This window comes from Podarcis filfolensis, assembly GCF_964270895.1.
Source record: "Podarcis filfolensis genome assembly, chromosome: 13".
In the NCBI taxonomy this organism is placed as follows: domain Eukaryota; kingdom Metazoa; phylum Chordata; class Lepidosauria; order Squamata; family Lacertidae; genus Podarcis; species Podarcis filfolensis.
The window spans coordinates 34,495,945-34,514,869 of record NC_139615.1 but is presented as its reverse complement, the minus strand read 5'-3'; the positions used below and the strand labels follow the sequence as shown (position 1 = coordinate 34,514,869).

Below are 18,925 nucleotides of genomic sequence, written 5' to 3'. Positions count from 1 at the left end.
GACTTCTCCACAAAGAATCCTGGGAACCACAGTTTGTTAAGGGTGCTGGGAATTGTAGCACCAAGAGGGAGTAAACTACAGTTCCCCAGATCTTTGGGAGAAGTCGTGCTTGGAATGTGTGCCACCTATGTCTGAAGGAGGAACATCGGAGGGCTTCTCCTTGTGGCAGTTCTGGCACCCCTTGAAACCACAGAACCATAGAAATGTCGCATTGAAAAACAGGGAAAGAAGAGAATGGGTTTTGTCGAGCTGCACAGCCCAGCAAGGGGGAATCAGTTAAACCTTCAGGTGGTGAGGTGGGAAGGAAGCAAGGCCGGTGAGCGTGGAGAGGAAGGAAGTGGCGGCGGCCAAGATGCCACGAGGCTCCTTGTGTTTTATGTGCGGTTTGTGAGAAATCTGTGCCTCTGTGCTTTTCATATCCCTGGCCCACGGCTGCACGTCTTGGCTGACCCCTAGTGGCCGACGCAGCCCTCTGTTCTTGTCTCTAAGTATAGAGCATCACACTTGATGGGAGCTGCTCCCCTCCGCTTTTATTTTTTTTTTTTTTTTAAAGATATTTATTGAAGTTTTACAAAAACATAAGTTTACAAAATAAAAAAGGTCATATAAAAAGAAAAGGATACAAAAAAGAGAACGTAGAAAAATACATGAAAAAGAAAAAAGAAGAATAAAAATACAAAAGACAAAAGACAAATAGCTAAAAAAGAATTAAAAACAAATCCGTTTTTTGTAACTTTGAACTCATTAGCTTATTTCCTTGGCCTCCTCACACCTCCCCTTTTTGTATTCCCATTTAAATAATCAAATCAGCAAATCCTTACCCTCTTTCGTTTATCTTAACTCTGTATCTTAACATATTATAACTCTATATTTTCATCCATTATCAATTCATTTTTGCATATTCTTATTAACTTTGTTGCTAATGCCACTTATTTTCAATCCAACATCATTTTAACATTCATTAATTTTACAGTATTTCTGAAGATAGTCTTTAAATTTCTTCCAGTCTTCTTCCACCAACTCTTCTCCCAGGTCTCGGGTTCTGCCAGTCATTTCCGCCAATTCCATATAATCCGTCACCTTCATCTGCCACTCTTCCAGGGTGGGTAACTCTTGTGTCTTCCAGTACTTTGCAATAAGTATTCTTGCTGCTGTTGTTGCGTACATAAAGAAAGTTCTATCCTTCTTTGGCACCAATTGGCCGACTATGCCCAGGAGAAAGGCCTCTGGTTTCTTCAGGAAGGTATATTTAAATACCTTTTTCATTTCATTATAGATCATCTCCCAGAAAGTCTTAATCCTTGGGCATGTCCCCTCCGCTTTTAGCTCAGCTGCACAGAAACCGCGATGCCACACAGATGCTGCGTGTGTGATTCAAGCCTCCTAAAATGGCAGCGCCCTCCACATCCTTGCCATGGGGAGGAATCCCTTTCAGGCGCCTCGCTGGAGGCTGCTTTGTACGTAGCTGTTGTGGAAGCTAGCAAACGTTAAGCTTCGTACATCTGCTTCTTTGTTTTCCAATTTTTTTATTGACTTTCACAAAAATCTAAACACACAAACAAATAAACAAACACACATAAATCATAACTTTAGTAAAACTAATCCAATTAACATTGTGAAGTGACTTCCTCATATCCCCCTGGTTGGATTTCAGCGTACAGTGGTACCTCGGGTTACATACGCTTCAGGTTACAGACTCCGCTAACCCAGAAATAGTGCTTCAGGTTAAGAACTTTGCTTCAGGATGAGAACAGAAATTGTGCTCCGGCGGCGCGGCAGCAGCAGGAGGCCCCATTAGCTAAAGTGGTGCTTCAGGTTAAGAACAGTTTCAGGTTAAGTACAGACCTCTAGAACGAATTAAGTACTTAACCCGAGGTACCACTGTATATCATTTTAACGGTTTTCCAAATCAATATTCTTATAAAATTAACCTGGTCACTTAACATCTTTCTTTCTTCCTAATTTGGTATTAAACATATTAGTTGATCACATTACACATTTGAATCCTAAGCCTATCCGGTATTTGCAAGCTTTTCCCAATTAATTTAACTTAACATATTTAACTAAATAGTCATTTAATTTCATCCATTCTTCCTGGTACTCCTCCTCCTCCTGGTCATGGACTCTTCCAGTCAGGTCGGCTAGCTCCGAAAAATCCATCATCTTCATCTGCCATTCTTCCAGTGTTGGTACCTTCTTGGCGTTTTCCGTACGTCTGCTTCTGCCCAGCGGCATGTGAGGAAGTTACCCCTTTCCTCCCTCAACCCACCCCCCATAAATATATGGGGCCAAGTGTAATGAACAGCCGCAGGCAGCTCTAACTCTCCCTCGCCGTCTTCTGCAGTGTGTAAGTGGCAATTAAAGACGAGAGAAAGGCAGCCTGGGAGGCGCTAAATTTTAATGTCTCTGCTTCTTCTGTAATGTGGGTAGTGGCCTCTAGTTGACCCTGGAATGTGTGTCAGCAAGCTTCCATTTAGGCACCTAGAATCAAGCCAGCCCCAGTGCTGGCTTGCTGACACGCTGTGCTGGATTTCAAGAGACACACAGACAGACAGACAGACGGACAGACAGACAGACAGACACAGAAGGGCCATAGCTCACTGGCAGACTATGTGCCTTGCAAGCAAAAGGACCTGGGTTTCAGTCCCCAGCATCTCCTGGTAAGCTTGAAATCCTGTTGGTTTTTCGCTCATCCACACTTTCCCCCCCTTGCCCCATACTTTTTCTAGGTGTGGGTCCAAGAGGCTTTTCTTTCGCCCCGATTTCCCCCCAGGAAAAGCCGCTGAATAGTAACAAAGTCAGCCGGGGTTTGTGCGGACGTTCGTTCCGATTCAGTGGTAAAGAGCGGGTTTTCCCGGGGGAAGTGGAGGAACAAAAGAAATAAAGAAAATTCTCGGAGTTATAGGTAGATAGCATGGGGCAAGAAGATGAAGAAAGTTGGCTGGAGCAGAATCAAAGGATTTAGGAGTGTAGGAAAATAATAGCAGCTTTGGGGGAGATAGTAAGATGGCATAGGTCCGGGTATGGCCTTTTGGCCCCCCCCCCAAAAAAAACTGGTGATGTGCACATACCTATTCACAACCACCCAACTAAACGACTAAACAACAACAACCACCCTATACCCAGAGGTCTCAGGGCGGTTTACAAAAAGATCACAACATATAAAATCAAATCAAAATAAAATCCATAACCTAATAACACGCCCCCCCCCCCAAGAGCCACATTTTAAAGGGGTTTGAATATTGATCAGGTCAACCAAAGGCCTGGTTAAAAAGGAATGTTTTTGCCTGGCGCCTAAAGGTGTATAATGAAGGCACCAGGCAAACTTTCCTGGGGAAAGCATTCCATAGACAGGGAGCCACTCCAGAGAAGGCCCCGTTCTCGTGTTGCCACCCTCCGGACCTCTCAAGGAAGGAGGCACACGAAGGAGGGCCTCAGAAGGTGATCTCAACTAATGAATGAGGAAAGAGGATACAGACAGCTGCACACGCAAGAAGAAATGAAGGGGAAAATAAGATAGAAATAATAAGTGATCTGAAATAGATAATTTCTTTTGTTTTTTGTATTGATAAAGTGATAGTTGTTGGGAAATAGGAATCGGACAAAACCAAAGGGTGGAAAATAGGGATCTCTCTAGGATGGAGAGTAGGGTTTTTTTGTTTTTGAAAAGTTACACATGCAGTCCAAAAATGGAAAGAAGAAAGAGTCCCTACCGGAGAGGAAGTCTCAAGATACAGAAAGATCTCATTAGATGGATGTGTATTTGGTATGGTTATAAATTCCTGTTTGTAAAATCAAATAAAAATTATTTGGAGGGGGAGAAAGAAAAGTTACACGTGCAAGATGACAAGAAAGGGAAATTAATATAAAAATACTAAGTAATGATTTAAAACAGACAGGTGGTGCGGGTGTGTGTAACCTCTTTTGTACTTTAGAGGTATACAACAAATGTATGGGCAGGAATTGATAAAGCGGCAGCTATTGGATAAAGGGAATGGAATGTAAGGAACAGAGGCAGGATTTACATTTGCTTCCGTGTTCTGCTTTCACCTCTGGCCTCGCCCACCACAGTGGCCCCCGGAAGGCTGTGCAGCTGGGAATGTGGCCCTCAGCCTGGAAAAGGTTTCCCTGCCCTGAACTCTCTGTTCTTCTCTTTTGGCAGCTCCAGATCAAGCATGCCGTGACCGAGGCTGAAATACAGCAGCTGAAAAGAAAGGTAAGCTATGAGATCCCTTTCCCTCCCCTTGGAGACTTGCCCAAATCCACGGCTGAGAGTGTTTTCCAAAGCTTCTTCTTTTAATAGCGGGGCTATTTTTAATCTGTTTTCGTAGGGTTTGGAGCGGGGCGGCCCTGCCCTACCCTCATGGTCACGATCCCAAGATTCTTCTCTTGCAAAGATAAAATAGAAACAGCCCCATAAAAGCCACCCTGAGCTTCTTGGAGGAAGGATGAGACCAAAGTGATACATCTGTGCCTGAAATAAAATGCATGAATGCATCTAATATTTTGCCAGTTGGTTTGACTGTCCTTACTAGGGATGGTGGAGGAAACCTTATCAAATGGAGTTACCGTACTTTTCCGTGTCCAGTCATACCTCATGTTACGTTTGCTTCAGGATACGGTTTTTCAGGTTGCGTCCCGCGGTGACCCGGAAGTACTGGAAAGGGTTACTTCCGAGTTCCGCCGCTCACGCATGCGCAGACGTGCACAATGACATCACACGCATGTGCAGAAGCAGCGAATCATGACCCGCACATTCGCGCCACTGCGGGTAGCGTTCTATTCATGTTGCGAATGGGCCTCCGGAACAGATCCCGTTCGCAACCAGAGGTACCACTGTAATAGTTGAGGGTTTTTTTTAAAATTTAAAAAGTACAGTGGTACCTCAGGTTACATACGCTTCAGGTTACATACACTTCAGGTTGCAGACTCCGCTAACCCAGAAATATTACCTCGGGTTAAGAACTTTGCTTCAGGATGAGAACAGAAATCGTGTTCCGGCGGCGCGGCAGCAGCAGGAGGCCCCATTAGCTAAAGTGGTGCTTCAGGTTAAGAACAGTTCCAGGTTAAGAACGGACCTCCGGAACAAATTAAGTACTTAACCCGAGGTACCACTGTATGATAAAAATTGGGGGTCATCTTATACATGGATAATACATCTTATACATGGTGCATAGGGGGGACCTGTGATTGGTTGCTTCCGTGAGCCGGAGATTGTCAGCGGCATGTTATTGGTGGCTTTAGCAAGGGCTGGTGTTGATTGGCTGTCGCTGCGGAAATAGGGCGGGTAATTGGCAGCTTCCGCCGGCGCAAAAACAGACGAAAGCTGGAGGGTAAGCAACTTTTGGAAATCCACCCTAAAAAAAAAGCTGAACAATTCTGGGCCACCCCACAAAAGAGCTCAACAGCTATGGGCAATCCTCCCCTCCAAAAAAGCTCAATAACTCTGGGCAATCTCCCCCCCCCCATTTTCTTAATTTGGAGTCCCCAAAAATAGGGAGTGTCTTATACACAGGAGTGTGGTATACACGAGAAATATGGTAATGCAGAGATTTTGGCAGCTCTGACCACATCAGAACATCAAGTACCTGCTTATTTTCCAACCACTTGTGCGCTGTTGTGTGTGTGCTTAAACAGCTAATTAGATGGAAAACGATACACACACAAAATAAGAATATTATAGGTATAATAGGTATGGGAAACTCCAGGCGGCACTACATTTCCATAGCATAATTTTCTAAGCATGAATACTTAAGTGAGTTTTTATAAAGTTGCCTTCACATTTTTATGTGCCGTTTAACTTTGGGAAACCTGGAATGCGTCTGCGTTTAATATGGGTATATTATGCCTATAGTAAAGGTATATATAGGGATGCGGGTGGCGCTGTGGGTTAAACCACAGAGCCTAGGACTTGCCAATCAGAAGGTTGGCAGTTCAAATCCCCGTGACAGGGTGAGCTCCTGTTGCTCGGTCCCTGCTCCTGCCAACCTAGCAGTTCAAAAGCACGTCAAAGTGCAAGTAGATAAATAGGTACTTCTCCAGCGGGAAGGTAAACGGCGTTTCCATGTGCTGCTCTGGTTCGCCAGAAGCGGCTTAGTCATGCTGGCCACATGACGCCCGGAAGCTGCATGCTGGCTCCCTCGGCCAATAAAGTGAGATGAGCGCCGCAACCCCAGAGTCGGTCACGACTGGACCTAATGGTCAGGGGTCCCTTTACCTTCACAAAAGGCTTATATAATGTGCGAGAATTGTTTGTGTTTCTCGTGGGGGGGGGCAGTAGCTTGCTTCTTGACAAGCTCAAGGAGCAAGAAGGCAAACAGCCATGCATTTAAAGCAAACGAGGAATATTGGGAACTGTAGGGTGCTAAGGGTGCTGGGAAGTGTAGCAGTCAACTACGGTTCCCAGGATTCTTTGGGGAAAGCCATGTGCTTTAACTGCATGGTGTGTAGATGTCCTTAGGGAGAAATGTGTGCAGAAGCAAAGGTTTTTGAAAAATCCCATCCCTTGCCCTGAGCTGTTTAGGTCTGGAGACTTAAATATGCCAGGGGCCACCCACAAGGTAGCTTCCTGGCATCTACCTTTCCGGGAATGCTGCCCAGCCTAGCAAAACTGCCTGTCTTATCTCACCTCACCTCCCATCCTTGCTTGCCAAAAGCACTGTTAGATATACCTGTTTCTGCCAAGAAAAGGAGACCGCAAGGAGCATCGGAGGCAGGGTGGATAAAAATCAATTTTTTAAAAAATAAATAAATTTAAATTTAAATTGGCTTTTTAAAATTTAAATTGGCTTTTTTATTATTTAAATTGGATTTTCAAATGAAATGCTTTTGGAGGAAAAATGTTTCTAAAGATAGTTTTCTATTTAGGTTACATCATAGTCCAAAGGCTATCAGGAAATAAGGATTTGTTTTAAGCTTTTCATGTATGCTAAAACTCAGTCTAAGGGTTTTTTTTGTTTTGTTTTTTGTTTATGTTTAAGCACATCAGTTAACAAACACGGGTACATATGTTATAATGTTATTGTTTTACTTAAATAAATTGTTTAAATTCTTATTAAGGAAATGATTGTTTTCTCCTTCCAATAAAGTACAGCAGAAAAGTTCCCCAAATATAAACAGTTAACTTATTAAAGCTCACAATCATTTCATAATTATCTGTCTATGTATTTCTAAGAGTATAACCAAATCAGTAATTTTTGATATAACTGTAAAAACTACTCTGAAAATGTATTATTCCAAAAATGAAACCTTCGTCTGGTTGTATTAAGATTATACCAGCAAGAATGTTTTTCTGTGAAAAAAAACACACGATTTAAATCAAGTCTTACTGAGTACTGATTTAAATCGTGATTTAGATTGATTTGATTTAAATCAAATCCAGCCTGATTGGAGGGAGGCTTGACTGACCTCTGCAGGGAACAGGGCCTCCTCAGTTGCTACCCCAGTTGCTCGGCTGAGCACCTTCCTGCAATTTCTACTCCTTATACGTTTGCTGCTGCTTTTTGTGTTGATTTCTGCCTTTCACCGAGATGGCTCTCAGTTACGTCGCTGCCGTCCATTTTGTTTTTTTATTTTATTTTTTAAAAAAATTATTGAATTTTGCAAAAAAAGAAAAAGAAAGATAAACAAAGAACAACACATAACACTATAAACACATTTATATACATATTTTCCAAAATACAAACTAAAAGAAAAAGAAAAAAAATACTTTTCATAACCAATAATATTACCAAATTCGTGCTTCAAACATTACAATATATAAATCTTAGTTAAAATATTATAAAAGGCTTTCACTGCATTCACCGCATGTCTCTTAGTTACCGTATTTTTCGCTCTATAAGACGCACCAGACCACAAGACGCACCTAGTTTTTGGAGGAGGAAAACAAGAAAAAAAATATTCTGAATCTCAGAAGCCAGAACAGCAAGAGGGATCGCTGCGCAGCGAAAGCAGCAATCCCTCTTGCTGTTCTGGCTTCTGTGATAGCTGCGCAGCCTGCATTCGCTACATAAGACGCACACACATTTCCCCTTACCTTTTAGGAGGGGAAAAGTGAGTCTTATAGAGCAAAAAATACGGTATCTTGCTCGCCTTTACATCTGTTCTTCAATCATTTCCCTCCCTTAGATTCTTTCATAGTCAGTCAAATCTTTATGTTCACCGTCCGTTTTGTTTTAATTATGGCTCAAAGCAGTGCGCCGATTTAGTCAGCTTCTGAGAAAATGAGTAAGCCTCTCCCTCGCGCTGTCTTCCCTCAGCTGCAGTCCATCGAGCAAGAGAAATCCCGCTGGCGCCTCGAGAAAGCCCAGCTAGAACAGAGCGTGGAGGAGAACAAGGAGCGGATGGAGAAGCTGGAGGGGTACTGGATGGAAGCCCAGAACTTGTGCCAGGCTGTGGACGAGCACTTGAAAGAGACCCAAGCCCAGTACCAGACTCTGGAGAGGAAGTACAGCAAAGCCAAGAGGCTCATCAAGGAGTATCAGCAGAAGTAAGGACTCGCTTTCCACAGCCCTGTCCTGTAAAGCCCAATGATATGCATGTCTGCTAAGAATCATGGAACCATAGTGTGCTGGGCCCGGGGGTAACCCGTGAAATGCGGTCCAGGTCCGGTCCAGAATCCAAAGGTTCCACTGGGAGTCAGTCCGACAGGGCCAAGACAGGACACGAGGCAGGGAACCAGGCAAGGACAGTTGCAGGATCTAGCATACAGCAACGTTGCTCCTGCAACCTGGGGCTGGGTCTGACAGCCTTTTATCCTTGTTGGGGTAGCGGCCGGTCCTGATCCCCCGGCGACTCACCTCCCTGTTTCGCCTGAAGGCGAGCACTCCTCCTGCGAGTACTCAGGTCTCTCCTTCTCTCAGACCTCAGTCTCTGCAGCTCGGGAGACGTCGGTCGGTTACTAGACCCAGGGGCCGCCTCAGCCTCCCCTGACCAAACCGGTAGTGGCAGCTGTGATGGCCCAGCTGAAGGCAATGAGGTAATCCCTGCATCTGGAGCCAGGGCAGGCTCAGGCCCCTGACTTGGCCCAGCTGGTGTTTGTTGCAGGGGAACCTGTGCAGACTGGGACTCTTCAGGATCAGGCCCCAGACTTGGTTCAGATGATGCCTGAGGCAAAGAATCCACCTTGGGCTAGTCACCCTTCTCTGAAGTCTCTCAGCCCCACTCACCTCACAGAGTGTTTGTTGTGGGGGAGGAAGGGAAAGGAGAATGTTAGCCGCTTTGAGACTCCTTCGGGTAGTGATAAAGCGGGATGTCAAATCCAAACTCTTCTTCTTCTTCTGAACTCTTCTGATGGCCCTAAGGTTAGACCATTTCCCAACATCCAGGAGACTCCCCATGTTTGCCTCTTAACCAGCTCCCTCTGGAGGCAGGAATGGGGGAGCCTCTAGGATAGCTAGATGTTGCTGTACTGCAGCTCACCTCATCCCTGACCATCCCTGGTCCATACTGACTGTGGCTGGTGGGATTTGGAGTCCCAACATGTACGGAGGCCACCAGTTGCCCAACCTTGCTTTAAGGACCTACGGGACCGCCTCTCCTGGTATGCCCCGCGGAGGACCTTAAGGTCCACAAATAACAACACTTTGGAGGTCCGGAGCCTCAAGGAGGTTAGATTGGTTTCAACTAGGGCCAGGGCCTTTTCAGCACTGGCCCCGACGTGGTGGAACGCTCTGTCACAAGAGACCAGGGCCCTGCGGGACTTGACATCTTTCTGCAGGGCCTGCAAGACAGAGCTGTTCCACCTGGCCTTTGGTTTGGAGTCAGTCTGACCGTTATGTTTCCCTCCCCTTATGGTCTTGATTTATTGGCTACTTTAAAATGAGGCTGCATTTTAAATTGCACTTTAACCTGTATTTTAAATTGGTTCCCCCCCTCTCTCCCCCCCCCCCCTATTATGTTTTTACTGTGATTTTATTGTTGTTAGCTCTGGCTGGGGAGGTCGGGGGTATAAATAAAATTTATTATTATTATTAGAAGAAGAAGAATTTGGATTTGATATTCCACCTTTCACTCCCTTTAAGGAGTCTCAAAGCGGCTAACATTCTCCTTTCCCTTCCTCCCCCACAACAAACACTCTGTGAGGTGAGTGGGGCTGAGAGACTTCAGAGAAGTATGACTAGCCCAAGGTCACCCAGCAGCTGCACGTGGAGGAGCGGGGAAGCGAACCAGGTTCACCAGATTATGAGTCCACCACTCTTAACTACTACACCACACTGGCTCTCATTATTATTATTATTATTATTATTATTATTATTATTATTAAGTGCTTCTGACTCTGGCTCTTTCCCCTCTTACAGAGAGATCGAGTTCCTGAAGAAGGAGACAGCTCAGCGCCGCATCCAGGAGGAATCTGAGCTGGCCCACAAGGAGGAAGTGGACAAGTTGCAGGAGAAGGTGGGCATCAAGGACAGCACTGGGGGTTTGCCTTGAGCCCCTGAGGAAAAGAAAGAAAGAAAGAAAGAAAGAAAGAAAGAAAGAAAGAAAGAAAGAAAGAAAGAAAGGGCTTTGCTGTGACTGGAGAGGCCTTGGTTCAGTTCAGCTCAGGGATACATGTGAGATGTGTGCACTTGGAAGGGGCCTGGTGATTGACGTGGGTAGAGGAAGGGTTGGGGGGAGAGGGACACATCCATCTTTCTGAACTCCTTTAGAGTTGGGCATCAATGCTTGAGTCTTGTAGGACCTTGTGTCAAGTGCTGGGTCACTCATTAAGCAGATCCTGCTGCTCAAAGGCAGGGGACGGGAAGACGCTGATCTTTTTGAATTCCACATTGAGAATACATCCCACACCTATATCGCCTTCAGATTTATTGGGGCGCTGGTGGCTGAGGTGTCCTTTCTACAGAGTCTCATTGAAACTTCCACCAGGACAAAGTGGATCTTTCCAAGCCCACTCTCACCCACCTTCCCCAGATCCTGTAATGTGAGAAACACACTGGGATTCCACATCCCAGATCTACAGGGATCTCTTAAGGTTGTGCAGTGTTCTGTTTAGTTTGCGGACACTTGATCCTAGATCGAACGCTGTCTCTCCACCACCTATACATGGGCATTGGCCCTTCACTTGATCCTGCAAGTGTCAAATCTATATCTCTCCTCGCTGGGCCAGTTGCAGATCCCTGCCACACCCTGGTTCCTACATCAGGCAGTGGATCATGTCAGACTCGTCAGGTTGATCTCATGATGCCTCTGTGTGTTAAATGTGTGCATTCTGTGTGTGTGTGTGTGTGTGAATGCACCTGGGTTTCTGTACTGCGGCTACACTGATCGGAGAGCAACGTAGAATCGCTCTCTTCCAACATCCAGGAGATTCCCCATGCTCCCTCTGGAGGACATCACTTGTACTGCAGCTCCTAGAAGCCCCCTCCAAAACCCAAATCACAGCGGCAGGTCTCAGTGTGTTCCTCTTCTTTGCACAGAACACTGAACGCAACTCACACACACCCCTGCGCCATTCATCTCCATTGAGGTCGACCAGGCTAGCACGTGCATTTGAGCACTGCCACCACTGCTGCTCTTCAGCATTTACAAAGTGCCAAGCTCTTAAGGAAAGGGTGAGGATCACCTGCACAGGGCCCAGAATAAGCAGAGGTGCACATTTTGCCAGGACCGCATTGTGCTTTGCACAGTCATTTCACTCCTACGTTGCTGTGGCCTGCCACTCAACGGAGAACAGGCAGCACAAACCACATTCTACATGGCTAGAACACTAGGCAGCAATTGCCATGACTGCAGTGGATGGAAAAAGCAAGGCCATGAGACATTTGGGACGGGGTGGGGGGTAACCACCAACCTCTCCCTGCAAACAGAAAACTAGAACAGCAAGCAGAAACGTTCTATTTGTGAGTTTTTAGCATAAGGTAACATTCAGCATTGGCAGCCTCCCACATTGTCTGATGTAATACAATCCGAATAATAATAAGAATATAATAATAATAATAATAATAATAATAATAATAATAATAATAATACATTTTATTTATACTCCGCCCTCCCCGGCCAGAGCCAGGCTCAGGGCGGCTAACACAAATAAAATAAAATCACAGTAAAAACATAATAGGATAATAATAAGGATATAGCCTCCTATCAAGCCATCACCTCCCCTTCACCTTAATTGTGATCTCCCTATTTTCTTAGAATGCTTTCTGCTGACTGGGTCTGAATTCGTCCTGGGCTGACTGCTCTCTAATGAATAAAAATATGGTGAATTAGTCTGCCAAACAGCAGCCGGCCCACATCAGGACACTGCTCCCATCTCCGAATGTGCTATACCTTTGATTTGACCCAAGCATCAGACCGAAGGCTTCTGCCATGCTTATTTTCTCAACCATGTCCATCGGCTCTCATTCCCCAACCATGACTTCACCCCATCACCCCACTGATTTCTCCTGGAACTGCTCCTGGCCAACTTCCCACCTCTGATTTGCCCTTTGAGCCTACAGTCATTTCATTCCCTTATTTAGTTTTAACTAACCATTATTCATGTGTTTCATTACATATACCTTTAAAGCCCTAATGGCCTTGGCCCAGTATACCTGAAGGAGCACCTCCACCCATATCGTTCTGCCTGGACACTGAGGTCCAGCACCGAGGGCCTTCTGGCGGTTCCCTCATTGCGAGAAGCCAAGTTACAGGGAACCAGACAGAGGGCCTTCTCGGTAGTGGTGCCTGCCCTGTGGAACGCCCTCCCTTCAGATGTGAAGGAAATAAATCTTTAAAAGACATCTGAAGGCAGCCCTGTTTAGGGAAGTTTTTAATATTTAATGCTGTATTGTTTTTAACACTCGATTGGAAGCCACCCAGAGTGGCTGGGGAAACTCAGCCAGATGGGCGGGGTATAAATAATTTATTATTATTATTATTATTATTATTATTATTATTATTATTATTATTATTATTATTATACCCATGCAGCTTACAATACAGAAAGTGCTTCAACGTTCGGTTCCCAGAAGCAGAGCTGATTATACAAAGCTTATCTGGCATATGCAACTTTTAACTGGATCTGCATAGTTTACGCTGTGCGGCCTTTTGCCGAGCTCAGAGCAGAGAAACCTGTCTCAAAACGGACGTGGAGCAGACTGCAAGCCTAAACGTTCAGAAGCCGTGTTAATGAGCTCCCCCCCCCCCCACGTCATTTGTATCCATACAATTCTCCTTTGGCGTGCCCCTTCATCCCCCTTTTTCACAGCCTATTCCCGTTGCTGTTAATGGCGCCGAGCCAGCCAGCCAGTTTCCACCATGTCTCCTTCCCTCGTGTCTTCCCATCTCTCCCCCCCCCCCCCCCGCTATTTCTCTACCTGGAAATCTCCTCTTCACCCCCTTTCTGTTGTGTGTTTTTCAGATCTCTGAACTGGAGGCGAAGCTGCAGACTTTGAAAAATTCCAACCCGACTTAAAAAAAGAGAGAGAGAGCAGGAAAAAAACCCACATATAAACCAACCAGAGCAATTAATTCTTCTCATTACTATTAACTACTACTACTACTACTATCATTTGCAAGGGACCTGTTTAGAAACGCCTCCTGCCCGTTCTCCACTCTTTTATTCTTCCCTCATCCCCTGCCCGGTTTTCCCAGCAGGGAAGTGTTAAGACCCTGACACAGTCAGAAGAACTACGGCAAGCGAGAGTAGCCAACGGCCTTGCCTTCTCTTGAGGGTGAGGGAGAGACAAAAGGCCGGGACGGGTCAGGCAGGATGGCGAAAGTCAAAGTGGGCTGCAGAGGCGAAACCCAGACACCTTGACAAGGGTGGTGAATCACTTGTCAGTTTTCCATGTCCGGTGTGCGTCTTGTGTCAACTGGATCGACAAACCATGGAGGGTGGGGAGGCGGTGGTCCCGTGTGTCCAGCCATTTGTGTCCCCTGTCCTCTCTGCCTGATGAGAACCTTGCGCCAGCCATTGCAGATTGGGATCGAGACTGTCTTCACGTGGAGCAGGGGACAAAACTGGAACGCAGCAGGACTCTGCTGGCAAGAAGCGAGACCAGCGCTCTCTCTATCTCTTTTTGTTTTCTTTCCTGAATCTTAAACTTTTGAGCGAGGGGTTACGGGGTTGGGAGTGGGGGGGGGTCGTCTTATTGTTGGGATTTGGTGAGGGTGGGGAGGGTTGGATGATCTTGCCTTTAATTTTCCATCCTTTTGGACAATATGGAATCCATTATTCTCTATGTTTCGTGCGATGGTGGGAAATATGTCTGTGTTTTTTAAGGAGGGTTTCCGCAGGCGATTTTGCCAGTCGCCGCCTTTGCGACTGAGGAGAGGCTCCGGCCTCCGGAACCCCTGTCGGCATCTGAATAGACGCTACGGCTGACTTTTTACAACCAGGAAAAGAGCATTCGCCTTGTTTCTTTCCCCTCCTCACTGCATTTTTATTCACATTTGTCTTGGAGAATTTCTGGGAATCAACGCCCAGGAGGTTTATGAACTGGACCCTCCCAAGGGAGCTGAGTATTAAAACCTAAGAGCCGGGAGCAAACGCATCAAAGGTATCGAGCCAGGAGCTGAAGCTAGAGACTTTGGAGAGAAAAAACATGGAACTGAGCAGGGAAGAAATAATTGGTCCCGCTCTTGAGCAAGTCTTCAGTTTCATGGTTCTGCACCAGCCATTCTGCATTTGACTGGAAGAAAGCTATGAAGGGCAGCACCTTTTCGGAAGCCCAACACCTTGACAGGGTTCTGCTTTGCTGCTGTCAATACCAGGGTTTGTTGTGGAAGTGGGTGTGCTTACAGCCGGGGGACAGCAAAAGATAAAAACAGAGGCACGAGTGCCTTAGACGCACAGGTAATGAGGACCCAGTCTCTAAGATCATTAGATTGTAAGAGGTATTGCCTGGTTCCTTCTTTGTTCCTTATTTTATGAGGTCAACCTTTGTCCCAGGACAAAACACTGGACCATCGTAGATGTCCCTTTGTTTCACATCGCCCCCATTTCCAGTGATTGAGCTGCATGGGTGCATTTAGTTTGGGGTTTTTTACATGGCATCTCTAGCTCGCAGGGAATTCCTCTCTGAAGCAACACAACGGCGTCATAACTGTTGCTGCAGTGGCCAGCCAGTCAGCGCCTTGCCTTCCGCATTTTACACCCCTTTCTAGAGAAATAGTTGAGATCGTTATTAGTAGCCAGAAAGCGCTGGTCACCTTAGTGGTAAACTGGACAGGTGGGGGATATCTTACAGCACGAGCCTTCATAACAGGTGCCGGCAGCAAGTTACAAAAGCTGTTCATCTCTAAGGTGCCAGAGGGTTTTGCAGCTTCTTTCTTCCTCATCCGTTTAATCTGACAAGAGCAGAAGTCACTGACTGCAGCTCCCGCACTGCCCATGCTTTTACACCCTAACCCAGGCATCAGGGGCCAAGCTGACATACACAGAGGCACCAAAACAACACTTCCGTAGAGCTGCACTTTGCCCAGAGGGCCAAGATGTTGGAAAGGCGCTCTCTGTATGGCACCAAGCTTATAGGGAGTTTCTTTCTGTATCAGCATCCATGGCACCAGAAGGATGCAGTTTGGCCTGACGGCAACATCTGTCTGTTGTGTGTAATGTTGGAATCAGCTTCTTAAGGGGGAAAAGTCAGAAAACATCTTACCTTAAATATGGCCAGGTGAAGCTTTGTGTGAACACATTTGGAGACTTCCTTTGCCTCCTTTGCATTTTGGCTTCTCTGACCTGTCCCTATCCCTGTCCTTGGGCATGGTTTTTGGCCACCATGATTCATTCATGCCCTGGAGCTTGGCCAAGAGTACCACATCGCTCAACCCAACTTGGAAATAACACAATCGGGTCCCATTGGGGGCCTCTCCCAACCTGGTGCCTTCCTGATGTTTGGACTATAGCTTCCATCATCCCCAGCCAACATGGCCAATGGTCAGGGATCCTGAGCGTTGTCCAAAATACCTGGATTGCACCTGCTTGGGGAAGGCTGTTATAAACTGAGATGGTTGGAGATGCGTCACATAGACATTCACTGGTCCTCTTTCAGATGTTTGAGAGATATATTTATTAACCTAGATTCAGTTTTATATTTAAAAAAAGATGCAAATCGGGTGATGTTTCCTCTACCCACTCAAGCAGGACTCCACCTACTGCATCATCTACAGACCTTTTGACAGTATTATTTTTCCGACATGGCCATTAGCTAAGGCTGCTGTGGAGCGTCTATGTAAAGTGGAACTGGACGTACGTTTTGTAAAGCGGTTGTTGGGAAAAGTTGCTTCCCCCTGCCCCCTCAAAAAGAGCCAAAATAATGCTGATACAAAAGCCTGTATGTTTTGTTTGGTTTAAAGCACTATTATGCCAGGAAAGGCTATGCCTTTGGGTTTTCACCTCTAAACTGGAATTTGTGAAGGGAGTGGAAAATGCTGTTGTCTTGTCCCCTCCACAAGGTTTCCACTTTGAAGGAAAGAGGGGGAAAGAACAACAGGGTGTGTTCCTCCTGTTGCCTCAAGAGGTACCCACCCCTTTTATTGTTTACTTCTTGTGGGCTTTAATAGTGCCTGCTTTGGAAGAAAGACATCCTTTGCTCATCCCGGTGTATCTTGCTGCAATTCAGACGGAAACTCAGTGTGAATTTCAGCAGTCTGCATGATAGCTTTGATTCGGGAAAGAAGCACCGAAGGGGTTCATTTTGAACTTCGAACCAGTCTTTCCTCCAATTTCAATGGACCTAGCCCAGAAATGTCCGGATCCCATAATGAGGATAACTTCAGGATAGACGTCTCCCGTGTTTCCTTCATAACTTTGAATTCAGAGTTCCCTGTTTTGTCTTATCACGGGACGAAAACAGTTCATGGCCATGATGTGCAGAATGTGTCCCACTCAAGACAACGTAATGTGGGTAGATTTGCCTTCATGCGCTTTCACAATCCATTTGTACTCCCCCAGAGTATTAAATACTGTGATAAAATGGTGGGTCGGTTTTCCAGGCTATGTTTCTGTGGGCTGGAATGGGGATCCTAATCCACATATCATGATCTGGGAGCAGACAACCTGGGCATGGCAAATATCCTGGATCCAACAATCCAACATTAAAAGGTGACATGTGTCCTTTATTCCAGAGCTGGGCAATGTGTTTCAGGGGGTTTGACTGCTTCCCCCCATCTCCTTTAAACCTCAGTGGTCAAATTGTGTGTGTACGCCCTGAAACGCAGCCCTACTTCTGGAGGTAAGCAGCTCTCTCATTCACACATGCACACACACACCCTTTACGGAATGTGAATTCTTGTGTTCCACGTTGGCAGAGTCCACAAAAGGCTTGGCCATTTCGTGACGCAGTGACGTCATCTGAAACGGGCACGGGTCTCCAGCTCGCCATTTGCTCACTGCAACACGCTGCCATTACACCTGCCAAACGCAGAGCTTCCAGACTGTTAGTGGTGGTGACCACAGAGGCAGGCAAAACTGGCTAGCTACCAGTGAATTCTCCTCCCATCCCTTTACCCTGCGAGGGCTGCAAGGACTGATTCTCTAGGTGACAAGGTGTCTCCACGCCACTGCCATCCTGGGTTACATAGAGGATGGAACAGATTTTGCACCCCCCCCAAAAAAAAGTCGGTTCAAGAGGTGTACAGTGTACTGTAAACAGTAAATGGGTGCAGGATCAGAGCATGGGGGGTGGAGAATGACGTGCAGGGGAATGAGATGTAATGTTCTGAAAAACAAATGAGTTTTTTAAAAGATCATCTTAAATTTTAATTTAATCTCCTTTACACAGGTATAAATGTGTATGTATATATATAATATATATATGTATGTATGTATGTACGTATTGTTCCTGGTTTTGTATTCCAATTGTCCTATCATCCGGTCATATCAGATAAACTGCAGGTCTTTGTTTCCACTCTGTTCGGTTTTTCAAACGCCACTATGTGCTCTTGGGGAAGGCAGAGCTATGGGTACCCACTGCTGGAATTTCTAGAGATCTTCAAGGCAGCCCTTCCATATATATAGGTATGTATGTATGTATGTAAATGCTTTTGAGGTGAACAGTAGGGCTGGGCAATATCTGGTTTTCAACATTGTGATATATCACCAGCTAAACACGTTGTGGTTTTCTTGCATAGCACACACACACACACACACACCATGATTCATAATATATTGCCAGGTCGGAAATTATGAAACCAATATTACGATATGGACTTCAAAGCAGTTTTGGACCATATAGCGATATATCTCCCAGCTACTACACCAGGTACGTCCAATTTCTTTAGGAATAAGTGCAACCAAACCATCATGGAGAGCTCCTGCTGCACAGGTGGCTCTTGATCTTGAGAAATGTCTTCTAGTATAACACATTGCACCGTTGGCTATGGAAGGGAATGTTCTCAAAATACAGGGCATGGCACAGCTAGCCACTATTGCCCCATAACCAAAAACCCAGTTGCAGGATAACCATGTTAAGCTGGTTGCCTTTTAAAAAAGAGAGAGGGTGGGGTGTTATACAGAAGGGTTATACAGAATCAGAAACTTTATGACTAGAGGGAGACCCATAAAGCCAATGCCTTATGTGACAAGCTCCACTTTCTCCTGGTTTCAGCTGCTACAGATTACGACATTCCTTAAAAGCTTATTCATGGAAGGGACTAGTCTGTGCCGCACGATGGCTTTTGAACATCGTTCGATCCAATCTGCTTCATAATTGAAGAGTTATTCTTTTATTTATAGATTGCTGATTGACTGTAGGATGGGAAATGCAAATAGAGAGAGCCAGGCATAGGAGTACAACCTAGGCATAACAGCAGACCAAAATGCTTGGGCTAAAATAGGGACAGAGCCTCCTATGAAGACCATTTTGGCCATAGTCCAGGAGGCAGTGCTAAGGGTAGTTTTCTCTGGCACTGGACTCCGGTCAAGTTCCCTCACATCACCTTCATTCCAACACTAGCAGGGCTGTCAGGCGAGAAGAACCCTCATGGTGGAAGTGCATCA

General features: G+C 45.7%; 1 protein-coding gene across 4 annotated transcripts in view; it reads left to right on the top strand.

Annotated features, from left to right (window-relative positions):
- PPP1R9B (protein phosphatase 1 regulatory subunit 9B) overlaps positions 1–17,834 on the top strand; it is a 74,888-nt gene extending 57,054 nt beyond the window's left edge. For 3 of the 4 annotated variants that reach the window (XM_083582736.1, XM_083582734.1, XM_083582735.1), the window contains 4 exons: positions 4,163–4,216; positions 8,259–8,488; positions 10,299–10,395; positions 13,343–17,834. In XM_083582736.1, coding sequence (XP_083438862.1) covers positions 4,163–4,216; positions 8,259–8,488; positions 10,299–10,395; positions 13,343–13,396 — 435 coding nt within the window. In that variant the 3' untranslated portion in view covers positions 13,397–17,834. The remainder of the gene's footprint in view (positions 1–4,162; positions 4,217–8,258; positions 8,489–10,298; positions 10,396–13,342) is intronic. The other variant, XR_014540998.1, reaches the window with a different exon arrangement.
- Positions 17,835–18,925: the final 1,091 nt, after the last annotated feature.